The 20986-nt window shown below is 34.5% G+C and overlaps 1 protein-coding gene and 1 long non-coding RNA gene across 2 annotated transcripts in view; one reads left to right on the top strand and one right to left on the bottom strand.

The window, feature by feature from the left end:
* LOC125660789 (multiple epidermal growth factor-like domains protein 10) overlaps positions 1–20986 on the bottom strand; it is a 121214-nt gene that overhangs the window by 46265 nt on the left and 53963 nt on the right. The window contains exon 5 of the mRNA XM_056147740.1: positions 2827–2961. Within this exon, the coding sequence (XP_056003715.1) occupies positions 2827–2961 (135 nt within the window). The remainder of the gene's footprint in view (positions 1–2826; positions 2962–20986) is intronic.
* Positions 9587–11935, top strand: LOC130049337 (uncharacterized). The gene is made up of 3 exons (XR_008797841.1): positions 9587–9972; positions 11187–11363; positions 11672–11935. It is a non-coding gene; the product is annotated as an uncharacterized LOC130049337 (long non-coding RNA).

Consider the following 20986-nt stretch of genomic DNA (forward strand, 5'->3'; position numbering starts at 1 on the left):
ACGATACATCCCATATGTTGACCGTGACTGAGCTACCGTAAATCCCCCTCATGGTAATTCCCCTTGACGTCAGTTGAATATCACGTGACACTGTTTTTGGAAAACAGCAAGAGGCCCCATTTGTGAACAAAAGTTCAAGTTCATGCGGGTAACCAGCTGAATTGTTATTGATATACTCAGGAAAAAAATCCTTAACATGAAAAGTGTTGAGAACAAATGCATGCTCAAACTAAGCATGCTATAATTTAACAACATATCAACATTCATCAGCGAATTACCGGGGTTTTCCACATTCTTGTACATATCATACCGTTAATATACAGGGCAGAAATTGGTCCCCGCATTTTTCAAACGCATAACTATATTTAAAGCAGAATTTATTCAAAAACTTCTACGTGAGAAGAAAAAATATCTCTGTGTGACCTTCAATTCGACTTTTAGATATATCGATGACGTTTTGTCTATTAACAATGAGAACTTTCATACATATGTCGATTTGATATATCTCTGTGAGCTGGAAATAAAGGACACCACAGAGTCCTCCACTTCTGCTTCATACTTAGATATTTTATTGAAAGTAGACATTAACGGCAAACTAACAACTCAACTGTATGACAAACGGGATGATTTCAGCTTCTCCATCATCAACTTCCCACATTTATGTAGCAATATTCCATTATCACCTGCATATGGTGTTTATATATCTTAACTGATTCGATATGCCAGAGCTTGTTCTGGGTATAGTCAGTTTTTAAATCGAGGTAAGCTACTGACAAACAAGTTGATGGTACAGGGATTTCAACAGTCTCGATTGAAGTCAGCATTTCGCAAATTCTATGGTCGTTATAACGATCTAGTTCGTCAATACAAGCTCGCATTGGGTCAAATGCTGTCTGACGTGTTTCATACCGATTGTTAAGCCGTCCTTGGCACACTGATTTTGACTGTGGATAACTCCGTTTAACCCGGACTAACGGCGGGTGTGACCGGTCAACAGGGGATGCTTACTCCTCCTAGGCACCTGATCCCACCTCTGGTGTGTCCAGGGGTCCGTGTTTGCCCAACTATCTATTTTGTATTGCTTGTAGGAGTTATGAGATTGATCACTGCTCGTTATCTTCACCTTGCATAAATCAGAAAAAAAAAAATCATATTATTTTTTATAGCAGATGAACCTGAACTTCGCCACTGTTTCTGTAGTATGATATTTATGTACATGAGGGAATTTTTAAACGCATCAGTCATTCAGATTAGGTGCGATTTAAGGTTACAATACAATATGAATATCACCTTTGTGCATACTATACATTAAAAATGGAGAATTATTTGATATCATAAAGGAATAATATATATATTATATATATATTAATTTGACAAGATATATTTTCACGTATACAGCTTATCAATTGATAACAGTAGTAAATAACGACAAAATATTATGACACTTTCCCCGCGATGCAGCTATCAAAACATCTACGCTGTGACGTACTTTTTCCTTGAGACGTCATATGGTGTGAAGTGCAGAGAGGTACATTTATAACAGCACTGTGATTTTTCTAGAATAGCCTTATCTGAGCCGCGTTCACAAACTAAATTATAGTAGTAGATAAAATATCGAAAGGATTCTCTTCAATTCGTTCAGCTTCATTCGATGGAAATTTAAGATAGCGAACAATGGTCAATCCCGTAACTCCTATAAGGAATGTCAAGTACAGTTGTTGTTGATGAAACAACTGCTCATATTGTCAAAACAGTCAAGGTTTTAAATTTATTTTGGGGAAATATCATGCAATGTGTTGAAATATCATAAGCTTTGGTGTTGGTAGTTTGAGAAGTGTTGCGGTTTCAAATTCATTAAAAGTTCTTTAGAATAGTTTAGAATCTACATTTGATTTGCACAACTTTAAGCATATGTTGTAGCAAAATACGTTTGGGGTATCACAACTGTAATGGTATCAAACATAGTTCAGAAAGTATTTGTTTGAATGGAATCTGAAGCGCCCGTTCAATGCATACTGTTAAAACGAACCTGGAAAATTTTTGTTCAAATGCATTTTTGAAGCAACGTAGACCAACGTTATTGCAACTCAGTTATGACGTTGTCCGCTGGATGATGCATGCAGTAGAGTGTTAAATGATTTTATTATTTGAAACGTTGCAACAATTCATTTTCGGCCCATCTCACTTACATTAGGGAAATGTTAAGTGTCGTTTTGCATTTCTTGAATAATGACAGGTCAAGATAACGAACAGTGATCAATCTCGTAACTCCTATAAACAATGCAAAATGGAGAGTTGGGCAAACACGCTTTCCTGGACACACAGGAGTGGGATCACGTGCCTAGGAGGAATAACCATCCCCTGTCGACCGGTTACATCTGCAGTGTGGCCTAAATCTTGATCAGGTAAACGGAATTAATAATAATAATAAGAAGAAGAAGAAGAAGAAGAATTTGATTCACCACAATTTCACACTCAGTTTATGAAGTTTGCTGTAGAAGGAGGTAAACTAAATCAACATGTTTAGATGTGATGTGTGTTAAATGAGCTGGGATGAAGTGGACATTGAATACTTACTGATTAAATCTTCACGTATAAAGGTAATTTATGATGAGCTTCGATTTGCTTGAAGGAGTTATGACATTGATCGATGTTCGCTATATTCACCTTTCATTGCTTATATTGATAAGTTACAATGTTACTAAAATGTGTACTGGTATTATAAAATTGAAATTTGCAGATACACTCAATGAGACAAAGTTAATGAAATTGAAATGCAAAGTTCAGGTAAAGTTATAATTTTTGAGAAAACGTTAATTGTCATACCGTTACATTTAGATCCGCCCCAGTGATCTTGACATCCCTCTTGACACACCCCTGTGATGTTGTTACAATACGTTCCTGTTTTACAGTGTCCACATGCTTTAGAACAATTCTGGCTATAAAACCCGCCTTCACATACTGAAATATAGTAATCATTGAAAATAATTTAAATTTCTATTATTCTAAAAGGCAAATGGAATTAGATATGTTATTTTAATGGATTTATTGGCGTCTATATTTATTACTTAACAATATTTTAGACTATATTTGTTGATGGGCATCATATCACAAACAAGTGTAGTGTGGCTGTTTGAATGCAACAAACTCTCCTAAAAAAAAACACCTTAAAATTTGGACTTAATCAACAGTTAAAATTAATGACGATAAATACAGACTCAAAACAAAGTGTTTAACTTATTTGAAGCAAAACAACTAAAATGTTAATTACATAAACACATGTGATAGTCTTACCGTCACATTTAGTTCCGTTCCAGTGATCCTTACATCCGTCTGGACACACCCCCGTCATCTTATTACAGAACGACCCTGCCTTACAATTGCCGCATGACTCAGAGCACTTCAATCCATAAAACCTGCCTTTACACACTAAATCAAAGTCCATCTTAAAATTTTAAACCTGGCCTTCAATTTGTTCACAGACATTTTTATATAATGCGGAGGGGAAAAATGAAACAGATATAAGCGCATGTGGTAAAAGAAAGAGAAGATGTGTTTTATGTAATTTTCAGGTCCTATTCAGTGCTTACTTTTAATTTAAACTTAGTTCATGTATTTAATGAACACTCTATTAAAATAAACTGGACGTAATCGAAGTCAACGAATTTGTTATTTGATATGCTGGCTTTAAGATACCATGGTAGTAGAAAATGCACCATTTCATTACCCATATTCTTGCATGTTAAAACAAGGCTACACTGGGAGTGTCATTTCGAACTACAATCTTGATTTTTTTTTCAGGTTTCAACGATGTTACATGCAGTTAACAATTATACAGAAAGTGTAACACTGAATTTTGTATATATGGTTGTGGTTAATCAAGACTGAACGGTATTTTTATTATATACAAATAATCACAATTGAGGTAAGCAACCATTTTTGAAAGGAAAAAGAATAATTCAAAATTCATTATCTTACCGTCACATTTAGATCCGTTCCAGTGAGCTTGACATCCAGTTGGACACATCCCTGTCAGTTTATTACAGAATGTCCCCGTTTTACAGTGTCCACATGGTTTGGAACAATTCGAATCGTAGAACCCATCTTTACACACTGCATTATATCAATCATTGAACAGTAAAGTTCTCGGTTTTGTTATCAGATTTGCTTTAATATCAAAAGTTTTCATTGACTTCATATATGCATGGTGATGAAAACAAAAACACGGATGTATATCTAATTGCTGTTATAAAATTTAGAAATCCATTTCAAAATTAAGGATTATCTCCCTCATGCATAGCTCTTATCCTTGGACGAATTTGACTCCAGTTGTTTGGCACGCTGTTTTTGGCTATATTTAGATCTAAAACTTCATAGTTATTTCGGAATTCAAATATTTCGGTTGAGCATCACTGAAGAGACATTATTTGTCGAAATGCGCATCTGGTGCATCAAAATTGGTAACGTATAAGTTTTACATTATGACCTCTGGGTCGAGGCCTCTGCTGGTGGACTGTTAGTTCCCGAGGGTCTCTACAGCCCAGTAACTAAGTACTTCGTTACTAGCTTGAAAATACGGATGTATATTTAATTGCTGTTATAAAATTTATAAATTCATTTCAAAATTAAGGATTATCTCCCTCGTGCATAGCTTTTATCCTTGGACGAATTTGGCTCCACTTGTTTGGCACGCTGTTTTTGGCTATATTTAGATCTAAAACTTCATAGTTATTTCGGATTTCAAACATTTCGGTTGAGCATCACTGAAGAAACATTATTTGTCGAAATGCGCATCTGGTGCATCAAAATTGGTACCGTATAAGTTTTACATACATGTTAAGGGATGTAGACAGTATACAAGTACATGCGGGTAAAATATCGCTGTTTAAATTTTTTACAGAGTTATTGGACCTGATTTGAAAATATTATAAGCACTACTCCTCTGTAACTGCAAATGCGAAAAACATCAAACTTTTACTGAACTATAGCTGTCATTTAGTAGTATTGATAGCTATATTAAAAGATGGATTTGTTGACCCTTTGTGAGAGATTGATTGGTTGATTGCATTTTGTAAAACGTCTCTCTCAAGAAGTGTTCACTCAAATGGAGACCTCATCAAGACCGGTGAAGGACTTCAAATTCAGACCTATGTTTGACGCTTACAGGCGTTAAACATTAATGATTATTCATCGTGTCACACCAACTTTGACACAGGACATCCGTTTTAACATCATATCCGAGGATTAATTAATGGTTAACATTTATAAAACACTGGGTTTCAGTTTTAGAGCTTCTTAGATAACTGCAACATTCTTATATCTTTTTTTTTAAAACCCTCGATAGTGGCGAGCCTTCCAATTGTTTCTAAGGTGTTTTGTTTGCCAAAATCAAGATCAACTAACAAATGTATTTAAACGTAACAAAAGCAGTTGAGTTGCAGCAGGTGTGAAAATAGTTTTGGAGAGGAGTGTTTAGCTTTCATTTCCAACAATAGCTGCATGATATTCAAATTTATTATATTTACACATTTGTGTTTCGTTTTTTGATACGGCTGATGTCAAAGATCCGATTTTCTGATGAATTCACTATGGATTTCTGGTTCCGTTTGTATGTATGTATGTATTTATGTATGTATGTATATGTGTATGTATGTATGTATGGATGAGTGGATCCATGTATGTATGTATATATGTATGCATGTATGTATGTATGTGTGTATGTGTGTATTTATGTATGTGTGTATGCTTGTATGCCTGTATATATCTATGTATACATGCATGTATGTATTTGTTTATGTGTATGTATGCATGTGTGTAGGCCTGTGTCTGTATGTATGCATGTATGTATGTATGCATGTTTGCATGTATGTCTGTAAGTAAACATGTATGTATGGATGGATGGATAAATGATATATGATTGAAGTCAGCATTTCGCAAATTCTATGGTCGTTATAACGATCAAGTTCGTCAATACAACCTTACATTGGGTGAAATGTTGTCTGACGTGTTTCATACCGATTGTTAAGGCGTTCTTGGCACAGTGATTTTGACTGCGGATAACTCCGTTTACCTGATCAGGATATGGGGTTCACGGTGGGTGTGGCCGGTCAACAAGGGGTGCCTACTCCTCCTAGGCACCTGATCCCACCTCTGGTGTGTTCAGGGGTTCGTGTTTGCCCAACTATCTATTTTGTATTGCTTATAGGAGTTATGAGATTGATCACTGTTCGTTATCTTCACCTTGCATATGCATGTATGTTGTATGTATGTGTATGTATAATGTATGTATATTTGGACTGTTGAATGTATTTGTATTTGTATGTGTATATGCATGTGCATATATAAGTATGTTGTATGGATTTCTAAACATACAGATATGAACATGCATGCGTATTTGCACACATTTATAAAAAAAAAAATAAACATATTCTCTATTCATATATAAGTATGTACACATGCCTGTATGTCTTTAAAAGACATACACTCAGTTCGTTTTTTTTTATGTTTTCAGAACAGTTTGTCGATTTTTGAAAATCTACATGGCATGTAAATGAAATAACATTATTTGAGGAATCACTCTAGTTACCTTATGTTGCTCACTAAATTAAAAAATAAAAAAAAAATAAAAAAAATGCTGATTGAAAATGTCATGATGCTGAAATTGAAAGTAGAAAGCTTGTGACTTACCAGAACAGTGTGGTGATTTCCAGTGTTGTTTACATCTCTGACATTCTCCAGTACTCTTATTACATGGTGCTTGGTTTAAGCACTTACCACATTTCCTACATGGGATGCCGAAATAACCATCTAGGCAATCTGAAACTATGTTTAATCGATATTTCAGACATCAGGGAATCAACGATCATCTGTATACATTTATTCCAAATGTTTAAGTAAGTTAACTTACTCCTTTAAATCCAAAAATATGTTGTGAACTGTTCCACAGCATTCAACTGACTTAATGAATTTGTTCTTTGACATCCATCCCCCTATTATAATGTTACTGTTATAAAGAACGACCAACCTCGCAAGTACCGTATTGCATTAAACCCTGCTAAGCAAGGCATTCCGTAGAGGGATACGGCTTTAAAAATGCAACAAATATAAGTTAGAGTGATCATAAAATCAGATATACTGTATTGTAAAACTTACTGTTGCAATGTGGAGGTTTCATGGACGAATTTGTACAACCATAAATGCACGAACCGTCAAAAACGTTGCATTGTTTATCTAAACATTTCTCATCACATAAATCGCAGTTTGATCCGTAATGGCGAGCTTGACATCCTTGAAGAATCAAAATCATTATATTCAGACATCGTTTAAGCAATAGTTTAAACTCACAAGAAGACAAGAAAACTACACAGAGGGCAGTTTTCAAAAACAAAGCCTTCCAGCTAGTTTTGAAATCACATTTAGAAGACATACATACAAAAGAATATCATCTCTCATCACATGATCACTGTTCGTTATCTTCATCCTGCATATATATATATATATATATATATATATATATATATATATAAAGCACTTGGCTCCAACAACACTCAACATCCAAAATTTCGTACGTAATATTAGATACGAGGTCAAATGCTATCTCGAAATAAAGAACGATTACGAAACAAATATTGTAGACATAAGCTACCGCGAACGAAAAAGGGCATAAGTGATTAGAACTGACAACTTATCTTTAACAACTGTGGTGACCAAGAAAATCAATTAATTGGTTAGGCTGATATGTGTATTCCTCACTTCTGCAGAATTTTGTTTGAATCGGGAAATAAACGGAAATAAAGGGACGCTGTCAGCCCATTATTTCAATGGAATAAATTGTAATTTTCTCTTATTCTATTTTTGTACCATTATTTAAAGAAATCGATTATCACGGAAGGCCAGTAAGTGGGCTCTAGCGAGTTGTGAGTATAGTTTCCCAAAAGGGCAACGTATTCTTAAAGTGAATTCCAAAAACTGCAGTAAATATTATGTTTAAAGTATAATACAACTGCATTAAAAATCATTGAAAATAGTTTTTTTTTTAAAGATTACGCTAATGTATCATTTCATCTGAATATATAGGTACACTCGCTCGCAGATTCTAAGAAATAAAGCTACCGAACATATTCAACAATGCATATTGTAATGAAGTCTACCATACCCATGACACGGACTTCGCAAATCTCAATGATCGCATGCCCTCCGTTATAGTCCGCACAGCTGGTCTGTAGAGGGGATGTTTTGGAGTTGTATAGAGCTATGCCTTTGGTTACTCTATTGACGGTAACATTCACCATCTGATTAGGACATGTCGCTGGATTGTGTGAAAATACAAGTCCAGCAGTAGAAGGTGGAGTGTACGATGTGTCATTGAATACATACACAGAAAACCCGGCCTGACGGGGAACAGCTGCAATGGAGGGGGATATATTTATTATGTAATCGAGGAACGCATTGTAATCAATGTCTTCATTTCTACCAGATTCATGTTTGCCGAATTCTTGATTTTGTATTTTATTCAACTTTCATATTATTAGGAACAAATAATTGATAGATGTGATAATATAATTGCATTATTATATTTATGTTCCGTACTGTTATATATAGTATACATTTACACAATCAATAGCAACAATGAACGCATGATGAGACATATTACGCGGTAAAAGACACATACGATAAACGATAACCCTGACGCATGCAAAACACGATGAACGCAAAATCACGAAGGAACTGATAAAAGCAAAACACGTTAACCCTTTCTCTACCGTATCGGTCAATTTGACCGATGGCGCGTAAAAACAGGACTACGCAAAAGGAGTGCCTCTAAATCTGTGACATTACGGCCATAAGATATATTATCTATATATCATATTTTTGGAAATTGTCTCTATTTTTTAAATATGTAAAAATCAATTGAGTAAGTAAAGCCATTAGATTAACAAAAGCATTTAAAGCAAAGGATGGATTCGTCTAAATATGACGCAATGCTTTGTCGCAAGGTCATTTTCCCCTCGATATGATTTTTTTTATTTCCCTTATGAATGCAATATTTTTTATATTTTTGAAAAGCATATATTCCCTGCTTTCAGAAGATATAAAAATTATTTTTAATGCCTTGCAAAGTTATAAGAAAATAGCAATTTTTTGCACATGTACGTTTTCTTACGATTTTATTTCTCAATGTTTAAACAGGTCGGCATTTTACCTATATTTATATATAGAAATAGGGAAAAGTAAATACAGCCGCTAAAAGTAGAGGAAATTTCCTTTTTGATGGGCCCTTATTCGTGTTATAATTCTCGGTAGTTTTTATATTACGATAAAATAAAATTGGGACATGCTGTGCGGTTTTCTTTAAAATTAGCGACAAAACGTCGTCGCTGAAAGCAATCGACGCGCGTCGCACAATAAAGTGGTGAAAACTATTTGTATTGTCCTCTATTAGTAAATTCAGTACCTTTTGATACACTACAACAATATACATATATGTATGAAATAATCAGTCTGGTTATCCCTGTTTTTTTTTCAAAAAGCTTAAAACCAGTATTGGTATATAACAGTTACACAACCTACAAACACCTATTGAGAATGTTACATCGGCAAAGTAAATTTAAAAAAAAGATAAATAAACTACTTCAAATTCAGATATAAACGCTATATTTGTTCAGAATAGTAATAGTAATATTTTTTCCCTGCCAAAGAAAGAAAAAAAAAAAAAAAAGATTTTCGCATTTAGCCTATACACTTATTTTTCCGTGATCGGGATCGTGGGCCCCGCGGGGTTTTCTGAAAGTGTGCACGGGGAACACACGTGTTTCCGTTTCAACGAAAACAACACAGCTTCACTGTGATTGTCACAGCGAACGCTTGTATTTTACATCTTTAAAACGACTTGATGTCAGAAGAAGAAGATGCCCTGGATCTCCTGTTGCAGGATGACCCAAACGATCATGCATTCAGTATAAACATGTAGATGTAAGTTGATGTAGCCACATAGGCCGACTAGAAAGAAAAAAAAATTGCGGTTTTGTGATGTTATGAAAAATTCACGATTAATTAACCGCGATTTGATGCCATAATTTGTCGTTTCATGAAAGAAAATATTTATATTTTATTATATCTAAACCAAGTGAATAACACCCAATTGTTTAGTAAGAGCTGACATCATTTAATCCGTCCTGGTCCGGCATTGATCAGTCTGATTACACACCCCCCCTTTTCCCCCAGAATTATCTCCTTACCTGACGCGCGAGTGTAAGAAGTGAGTGGATTTAGTGTGCAATGAGAAGGGGGATGGGGTGGTTTTAATCAGACTGGGCATTCATGACCGCTGGTGAGTAGGCTATTTTTCCAAGATTTTTCCATGTTTATAAAAAAATATCTTTCTATGAAAATAAATCACAATCTGTTAGAAAAACACATTTTACATTATTGTAATGACATAATTTATTATCATAATTTGAATTCTTTTCTTCATATTATAACAGAAATAAAAACAAATTGTGTGTTTGGGCCAAAATGGGGGGGGGGGGGGGGGGGGGTAACACCAATCAAAGTGATTATGACAGGCTAATGAAAAATCATATTGATTTCTCTTTTATCCAAATGCATGTATTTTATATACACTTAGTAGCTTATGACCATGAATTACATGTGATCCATACATGCTGGTGCTTGTATGGTATGAGCTGATGTGCATGTGCCTCCTTCTTGCCTAGATTTTTCTCTAATTTCGACTGAATCCACACCCCATCAGAGTAACATGCAAGGGGATTTAGACACTGTGTACCATGAAGAACCAATTCAATTCTACTTTTATATCTGGGGTCATTCACTTTCCCTCAGAGTTGCAGTATTTTCGCTGGACCCTGTAGGTTTTAACCTGAATTTCTTCAGTATTTGCCCCCATGTATATGGTAGGCATAATGCTGACACCTACATGATGCATATTGTTTTTTCATTACACACTTTGCTACACTCGCAATGTATAATGAAATAGTCCATTCATTTCTAACACATGTATGCAATCCCTTACCAAATGTCACTTCAAATACAGGACACCTCTATCTATAAATAAATTTGAGCTGTATTTAAGTGCGAAACTGTACCTTGCTACCATGAAACTTATATTTTGTTTTAAAACATAAGCCAACAATTCTTAATTGTAATTTCTTTTCATCTTTAAAAAGGGTATTGACATCCCAATATTTAGTGGGAAGGTCCCAGGTATCATCCGCTAGTGACAGTGACTACTGGCAAACCCAGACATGCATTGGAGGGATGTTGATGTGGAGGACACAGGGACACCTGATCCAAGAACTGTTATATTTCATTCGGTTTCGGAGTGACAACCTGGCATTCAGTTGGTATGACTCTTTGAGGTTGAATATAGGGTTAAATCCGTATACATTTGGTTAACATTCGAATGAACCTAGATAATACATTCACAAATGGAATCATGGCGTTATGATACACTGATATGCATGTACCATTTTACTGATTTTTACTGCATTACTAGGTATCACATACATACAAAAAGAGACACAACACGGGAAATCATTATAGCAAATGATTATTCTGTTTCTAATTAAAAGGTATGACAAGTTTTCTAAATGCTGACAAATAAGGTATGGTGGCCAATACTGATTAATAATTATTTGCAATTTCCTTTCAGATATGGGACCCGTTTATTCAGAGAACTGCAGATTTTATGAAGCTGTTTTGACAGAAGATTTAGTTTTCTCCATCTGTGTTGCCATCAACCATTATGCTGAGATGGTCATATCTAGAGGGAAGGATCGTCATATGCTTCCCAAGGAAGTTCGCAGCCTCTCACTGAAGAGGATACTAGTTAAAAAAACCGATATTGTGACAGTGATTTCCAGTTTAAAACGAGTAATAAAATGCATAATAAAAATATTACCTTTACCAAAATTAATCTGGCTGCACATCTAACACATTTATTAAATGTGTACTCAATTACCTCAGATGCAAGGTGAATATAAAATTTCATAATTAAATGTTCTGAGGGCCTTGATTATAGAAAACAATTGAGTATTGGAAAGCTCTGACAATACATTAGTATTTAGGGCCTAGTATTAAGAAATCCCCCCCCCGATTTTTGTGCATTATCTTATACATGTCTGCTGTGAAGTTCCAGTCGATAGACAGATGTTGGTCAATGCATGCCCCTATCGGAACAACCCAGTATCAACCCAGTATCAAGAATTGTATCTAGAAATATTTTTGTTAAATATAATGCAAGTATAAAAGTTTAAATCTAGTGATTGAAAGTAAGTGGGGATCCGGGTTAGAATATGTCCTCAGTATCCCTTGCTTGTCGTAGAAGGCGACTAAATGGGCCGGTCTTTTACAGGAGACCGCAAAAACCGAGGTCCCATGTCACAGCAGGTGTGGCACGATAAAAATCCCTCCCTGCTCAAAGGCCATAAGCGCCGAGCATAGGCCTAAATTTTGCAGCCCTTCAACGGCAGTGATGACGTCTCCATATGAGTGAAATATTCTCGAGAGGGACGTTAAATTATATTCAATCAATCAATCATTCGTATATGTTGAACTTGGGAAGGAAAAACGGGAGTACTTTTTGATAACATTTGATAAAGCGTTGTTGCTTAGAAACCAAATATATTTGAATACAAAAAAATTATTTATTTTAGATTAACAATAAAGATCTTTGTTTTAATGTTGCGATACTTATTCTATTTAGTGGAACATATGGCAAAACGTCATATTAGAAAATGATGGATATGTATATAAAGTACGAAGTTTCCATTTTATGACCTTTGACCTTAATTCTCTTCATCATATATTTTGTTAAAAACCCTTTAAAATGATTGAGATCTATTTTAAGATTATATTTTTAAAAGCATGTGACATTTACTAATCATCATGCAATGTAATTATGTTTAAATTGTGTCGAATGGATGCAGAAAGGCAAATTATGGTCAAAATTGTACTAAAAGTGTTGTTACTTAGCAACCAAAAATATTTGTTTTTCAATAAAATTGATTAATTTGATTGTGGTGTTTTTGTAGTATTTTAAAAGGCACATCAGCTCATGCATTTATAATTTCCTATTTTTTACTCTAATCTTGTAAGAGGGGTTGTAATATATATATTTCAGAGAAAAAAGGTTGCAAAATTGTGCACTTATATGACCTTTGACCCCGTAGACCTCCTTGAGGTCATGGGATACCTTGACAAACTTTATAAGAAATTATTCCCTGTCCAATTCCTAACAAAATTATATGTCGTATGTTTACCCCAAATCGTGATACATGCAGATTTAAATCGATGTAAAAATATTGTCATTTAGTCTTTAAAAACCTCTAAAATCTGCCGGTAGAGAAAGGGTTAAGCAATCACTACCATCAGGAGAAAACCGGATACTGAATAAATTTCGAAACACTTTATCTATAACTAAATAGCTCCGAAAAGAATTTCACATAACAATGCGTTAAATCAATTGCTAGTAAATTAACTTTGTGTTATACCTAACATATATTTAATTAAAAACATTATTGGAAGGTAGTAGTCACACAAAGAGACATAATATATTTATTTGATTGCTATATTTTGCAATACGTTGTAAACAGTTCTTTTTTTGTTTCCTATGTTAAAACTGAAAAATATAATCTGCTTTTATATGTTCCTTTCCCCTGATTAAAATATCGCAGTTTCATTGATTTGACTATACCATGTGACTGCCGTCTATATAGATACGTCCTTCCGTTAATAGGGTCGAAAAGTATCGTCATGTGACTCGCGAGAAATAACGTGAAATCATACTTCCGGACAGTTGTCAGGATGGCATTATCAATAATGTACTAGACTCGCTATGTTCAAAACAAAATGCAGGAGAGCTGTGGATAACAACTGGGTTTAGCAAATTTGTTCTAGATAGAGCTTTGAGTTATTACAATGGTTGTTCAAGCGTCAATGCGATATATTTTCCAACAAAATACAATTATGTTTACATTATAGAGTCGTCTGCATCATATGCACTGTACAGTCTTTTATATCATATACACCTATACATCTATATCTGAGAATTTAGCTCAATATATCGAAAGTCTTCGATCAAAATCTCAGCAATATATTTGCGTAGTTCTGATTAGACTGGTTCTTGATTGATGCTGTGCCCCCCCCCCCCCCCCCCTCCGTCGTAATAATCTGCATCGAGTGAAAACTCTAGAGCACTAGAATATAATTTTAAAAAATCCTGCTGTGTATAACATGGATGTATAGCCATATTTTATTATATGATTTTGAACGTTTTACAGTTTCATTTAGAAAATTATCTAAATCATTTCATGAAGATATTTCTATAAAATGAAGACAGAAGTTTTTACTGACACCAATCATATCAGTGACATATGAAAGTCATACGAGTCAGTTTTGTTTCAACTATGTAGCTGCAGTAGTTTATAATATTGTAGTATATACATTTGGTGTGTAAAACTGCATGTACAGGAACATATCCAGAAATCCGGGGGTGGGGGCTTTAAATCCGCAACTGGCATTTAAGATTTTTTTTTATTTATCTGAATTTCAGCTGAATTATCACTATTTCAGACAGTCAACAAACATTTTAATGTGCAATTATATATATACTAGTGTTGCAGACCTAGGAATAGGGCGGGGGAGATTTCATGAGGTGGAAATCTATTTCCCCTTTAAATCCGCCAATTGCATATACCATGCATTGTAGATATAAATACATGTATATCTTATGGATTTTGGTTTATCTGAATTTCACCTGAATTGATAGAACATATTATGTCTATTATGAAATTTTGGCTAGTCAAGAGAGTCAATTTGTATTTTAGTGTGCATACTCTACATGTTTTGTGTGACAATGACTACAATGTTAATTTGTTAACATTTTAGATATAAAATGGCAAACAACACAGCTGGATAAAACATCCTAAGTCTGCACCTCGTAAAGCTATGACAATGATAGAAATGTATTCACCCAGGCAATCATAATATAGGTAACTCACCAGAGCTCTTTATGCAATATATGCTCGTCAAGCTATCAATATTAAATGATAATCAATCTATAACGAATACTTGTATACATGTAAATTAAGGTGGTCCCAAAATATAAAGCTTCACCAAAAATGAAAGCATATTCAGACAATATAGATATTTTAAAAATGTCTTCTCTGCAACAGCAAAGGAATATATTTGGCATACATGATTGAGCCTTTATGCCCTCTCTGAAATAACCAACTAGACAGACTTGTGACAATTAAAGTGTCTTCCATTAGTTTTATTTTTTTTTTTGCTACAAGTGATCAGTGTACAGATGTACATGAATCATCATTGTAACAATTTTTTTGATTAGCAACCTTAAATAAATTGTCACTTTAGCATTTACTTGAATGCATTTAATACAACTTGACAATGCAGAATAATGTGAGTAAGAAGTTGTACATTTATAGTATCTAAGTTCAAAGGTAAGATTTAATAAATTGTGGAATTCATATCAGCTATTTCCTTCACTAGAGGATTTGCAAATCTACCAGAGTCACACAGAGTTGAAAATCTTAGTGGACAGATATATATGTCAGTAGTGTAAAGGTATATGGTTAGAATATGGATGTTTTTAATTATTCAATTGCACACTCCATATGAATTTGACTCTTCCTAGTCGTGTACAGTTGCGTTTCATCCTTACTGAAATGAGATTTTGATGAAAGAAAATGTGATATGTTCAGTGTCACTCCTGATTAAAGTTTATCAAATATATCAAATCCTTTATTAGCAAGAATCATATTCATCTGGCTTCAACATATTGTGCTGAACAAGTGATAACCTTTGCTGTTTGACAAATTTTGCACAATGCAGTTGCTGTCAGATAATGACCAGCTTTTCATTTTAAAAGTTAAATCCAGTGGTATGTTTGTTGTATCCATTGCGGTCTTTCAGGGGTAAAGTTGGCATTGAGCCCCCTGGCCTGCAAAATGTAGATCCCTTAAATTTAGGTGTAACTTCATAAGAGTCATGAGAAATTGATCACTGGTATGAACCATTGTACCGCCAATCCTAGAAGTTGTTAAAATGGGCCCATTCTCTTCATAACAGCCACCAACACATTGATACTTCTGAAGAAAATGATGTATATAACAGCATCTGTGACAAGCTTAGACATCAATTGAATATCATTGAAAGTATTGCAGGGGTGGATCAAGAAAATTTGCAAAGGGGGAAATGTAATTTATACTATCCCCCTAAAAGAGGTATATATGTAAATTAAAATTATCAAAATTGCAACCCAAATCCCCATATTTGTTACATATGAACTACCAAAAGGAGGATGACACCACCACCCCCTCTTGTCCCAACACTGCATTATTAAACAGTAAATAAACATCTTGTATCAAAAATTTCAGTTTCAAGAAGTCAAACGACACAATCTAAATTGAATTAATTTACGATCTGAATGTATGGGTGAATGTTTACTATTTCTTTGTTACACAAATGAAGTACATGTGTATCAAACACTTTTTCGAGGTCCTGTAATATGTTTCTTAATGTAAATATTGTAAAACCATCTTATTTCAGTGATTCCAATCGTCTTTGAAGATTTTTTGTTTCAAAATTGGTAGTATTTTCCGTGAGGGTCACAATAAAAACATAAGCAATATCATTATTAATTAAACCGTAATGAAAATGAGAAACTGCATTGCCTTGTAAATGTGTCCACCCAACCCCAGCTATGTGTATACGATCAACTATTAAGCAGGGAGATTGACAAAACATGTTACAAATAGATACCTGCATATATTCACTTTATCCAGCTAATTGTTTTATTCCCTACCCCCTACCCCGACCCTTTTGCATTCAGTTTATCTCTTTTTTCAAACGAAACATACCGCATAATTGTGTCATGTAATGTTAGATTTAACTCATCAAAAACTAAACCCTTCAACTTGACGGCTGTTTATTATCGAACATATTCAGTAAAATATGTTTTAGATCAACCAAACGGTCGTGGGTAGAGGTCACTGCTTCTGAGTTCTCAATCGGCGATTTATAAGTATTATGACTTGTTTACCTGCATCTATAAATCCACTTCGTCCTCTTTTTGCACAAGTAGGGAATCTATATAGGCTGTAGGTTCATTTTAACGCTGTCATCTGAGCATAACCAAAGCAAAACAAAGTGACATTTTTTCGACTGCTGCCCGGAAGTAGTAAATCAAAAGTGAGAGTAACGAAACGTTCCGACCCTATAGTCAGCGAAATCATAATCAAATAAACCGTATTTCTATCATGTATCTTTTAAATCAGCCTGACACCTAGCAAGCTTGAGACGGGTCCCCGTGTGACGTCAGATTTGTTGTGGCTTTGTATTAATATATATTTAAAGTAACATCCTTTCAATAGAACATTGTTATCGGGAAATAGTTGATTGAGTGATTCCATATTGTTTTACGTCCCACTTAATATGGAGACGTAATCAATTTAGGCCTATGCTTGACGTTTCCAACCTTTGAGCTGCGAGGATCTTTATTGTGGCACACCTGGGGACCTCAGTGTTTGCAGTCCCGTCTGAAGAATCGCCACAGTTAGTCGTTTCGAGATAACGAATAGACGACATAATACAGGTGTCCGAGTTATTTTTGTCATTTGATTTTAAATAATATATCAAATTTACCGTTTCTTGTCGATAGTTAAGATGTAACATTTCAACTTTATGACAAACGGGATGATTTCAGCTTCTCCATCCTCAACTTCTCATATTTATGTAGCAATATCCCATTATCACCTGGATATGGATTTCATATATCTTAACTGATTCGATACATAAAAGCTTGTTCTGCGTATGGTCAGTTTTTGAATCGAGGCAAGCTACTGATAAACAAGTTAAGGTTACAGAGGTTTCAACAGTCTCGTTTAAACTCAGCATTTCGCAATTTCTACTGTCGTTATAACGATCGAGTCTGCCAATATAACCTATCATTGGGTCACATATTGTCTAACGTGTTTCATACCGTTTGCTAGACCATTCGTGGCACACTGATTATGACTACGGATAACTCGGTTTACTTGATCAAGACACGGTGGGTGTGATCGGTCGACAGGGGATGATTACTCCCCCCAGACACCTTGTCCCACCTCTGTCAGATCCAGGGGCCCCTGGTTGCCCAATTATCTATTCTGTATTGCTTATAGGGGTTATGACAATGATCACTGGTTGTTACCTTCGCCTTTCATGGATCAATGTTCGTTATCTTCACATTTCATTTACAAAGAAGGATACATGAAAAGTGAAGATAATGGCATGTGATAAATCTCATAACTCTTATACACAATACAAAATAGAGAGTTGGGCATCTAAAATCAAAATATAGTTCTCAGACAACTCAACTGTATGACACACGGGGTGATTTCAGCTTCTCCATCGTCAGCTCCCCATATCTATGTAGCAATATTATATTATCACCTGCATATGCTGTTTATATATCTCGACTGATTCGATATGCAAGAGATTGTACTGCGCATAGTCAGTTTTTAAATCGAGGTAAGCTACTGACAAACAAGTTGACATTATAGGGGTTTCAACAGTTTCGATTGAAGTCAGCATTTCGCACACTGTATGGTCGTTATAACGATCTATCTCGTCAACACAACCTACCCTTGGGTCAAATGCTTTCTGATGTGTTTCATACCGATTGTTAAGCCGTTCTTGGCACACTGATTTTGACTGCGGATAACTCCGTTTACCTGATCAGGATATAGGGTTCACGGCGGGTGTGACCTGTCAACAGGGATGCGTACTCCTCCCCTAGGCACCTGATCCCACCTCTTGTGTATCCAGGGGTCCGTGTTTGCCCAACTATCTATTTTGTATTGCTTATAGGAGTTGTGATATTAATCGCTCATCGTTATCTTTACCTTACATATTTGGATTCTACTGAAGAAATATTGTTGTGTAAATGTTAAATCAGGAACATTCAAATACGAGTTCTGGGCGAACCTGGTTCCTCCCCTTTTTAAAATTTACTTTCCCTGTTATCCCATACATTCTACATCCAAAGTTGGATTTATTCGCTCCCTGTTATATTGTTTTTTGAAGTAGCAGTCAAAGGCAGTTTATATTTCAACTGCTGAATTGTAGAGTTTTTAAATCTTTACTATTAAATATTTTATTTGTAATTAAAATGATCATCGCATGAAAAGTAGAGTTGATACAGATATATTAAGAATGTACTTACTTCCATCTCTAAACTGAATCTCCAAATAGGCCACATTGGAAGGGTTTTTTAAAGGTAATTTCCACCATGCTTCTTGAGACAATCGATCCTTTGTAAAACTACACGTACTCTCATCTCTGTTAACTTCCAGACGACCGTCCACCGCTTTATCTGCAGTCCATGGTTGATTGTCGTAAGTTGAGCTTTGTGATGGGGTGCCCTTGTATGTCGTTAAATTGGCTAGATTTACTAAAATAGATACGTGTAACTGTACGATTGAAATCATGAGCAGTAAATTTTATGATGAGTATTCAAATCATATAATGCCATATATATATATATATATATATATATATATATATATATATATATATATATATATATATAAACATATATATATATATATATATATATATATGTATATATGTATGTATATATATATATATATATATATATATATATAGCCGTATACGATATTTGACGATGCAATCATAAGACAATGATATATATGTTGCTAGACCGTAGTGGTCTATTAGGTCAGCTCGAAATTTTCGCTGCAAAATTCAAACGGCGCAGCTGATTAAAATTTAGTTTACAGTGAAAGACAATTTATCATATATATTCAAGACAAGCGTGTGAGGTTTGAAAGTAATTTGCAACTAAAATAGATATTTAAATAACGATAACATTTTAAATTTTAAATTTAACATATTCTATTATTTTAATGAACACACAAGTCATACTATTTGCAGAAATATGGAGGTTTAGGTGTTCTTTTCACAGCTTAGAGCCCCGGGTTCGATTTTCAATCACGACGCCAAGTCCAACATTATAATTTTAAAAAAAAGTAACGACGGATTGTTCGTTGATTGTACGGTATTATAAGTAGAATGTGCATGTTTTTGTTGGTTTTTTTTTTTTTTTTTGGAATATAATCTTAATAATAGAGCATCCATAAAATGATGCACATTAGCACGACTACTAATTATCTTTAATGAAAGATTGAACCCAACTTTTACCTACATTATGTTCATTTATTTCATTTATTTAAACATTGCTCATTTCTCATTTTTGAAGCATTTTAATACAACACGCCGTTCCCACTTCATGAGGATGTCAGCACAATTAATGAATTAATAGTGACCATGAATTTGAAAACTATGTTTAAAACTTCTGTTCCAATCATCAATTGATTTCATATTTACACGCAGGTTTAAAAGTAACGGATGAAAAGTGTATCATTCTTAGTAACATATATACTACCTAGGAAGCGTATACTTTCCACAATGGATATCTGTAGCAAAATCAATATATAACAGATAACACTTGTCTTTTTCCGTAACAGATCTGAATTGGTGAAACGATTGCATCCAATTAATGTATTAATTTTCCGGAAGCGCTCATAGGCATACAGTCGAAAGGCTAGAACTGAATCCCTGAATAATGTTATGTAGATGAACTTTCAGATTTCAACTTTGGTATCAGTAAAGCTTTATTCACTTTGATACATGAGAATGAATGTGAACATTGATATTTGAAGAATGCCTTAGATATGTATATCTTACTCAGTTCAGATAAGGCTTCCCGGGGACAATTACAAGGTTGTATATAAATGTACATCAGTGCAATTCGCAACATATGACGTCACAATAAAAACTTAAATCACAACGTACAAGTTCTTACAGTGGTATCGTGTGGAGAATGACGTATGTCGTTATTTATTACCGGTATTAAGTGATATGCAGTATGCATGAAAATTACTTC

Source organism: Ostrea edulis, chromosome 8 (assembly GCF_947568905.1).
Source record: "Ostrea edulis chromosome 8, xbOstEdul1.1, whole genome shotgun sequence".
Taxonomy (NCBI): Eukaryota; Metazoa; Mollusca; class Bivalvia; order Ostreida; family Ostreidae; genus Ostrea; species Ostrea edulis.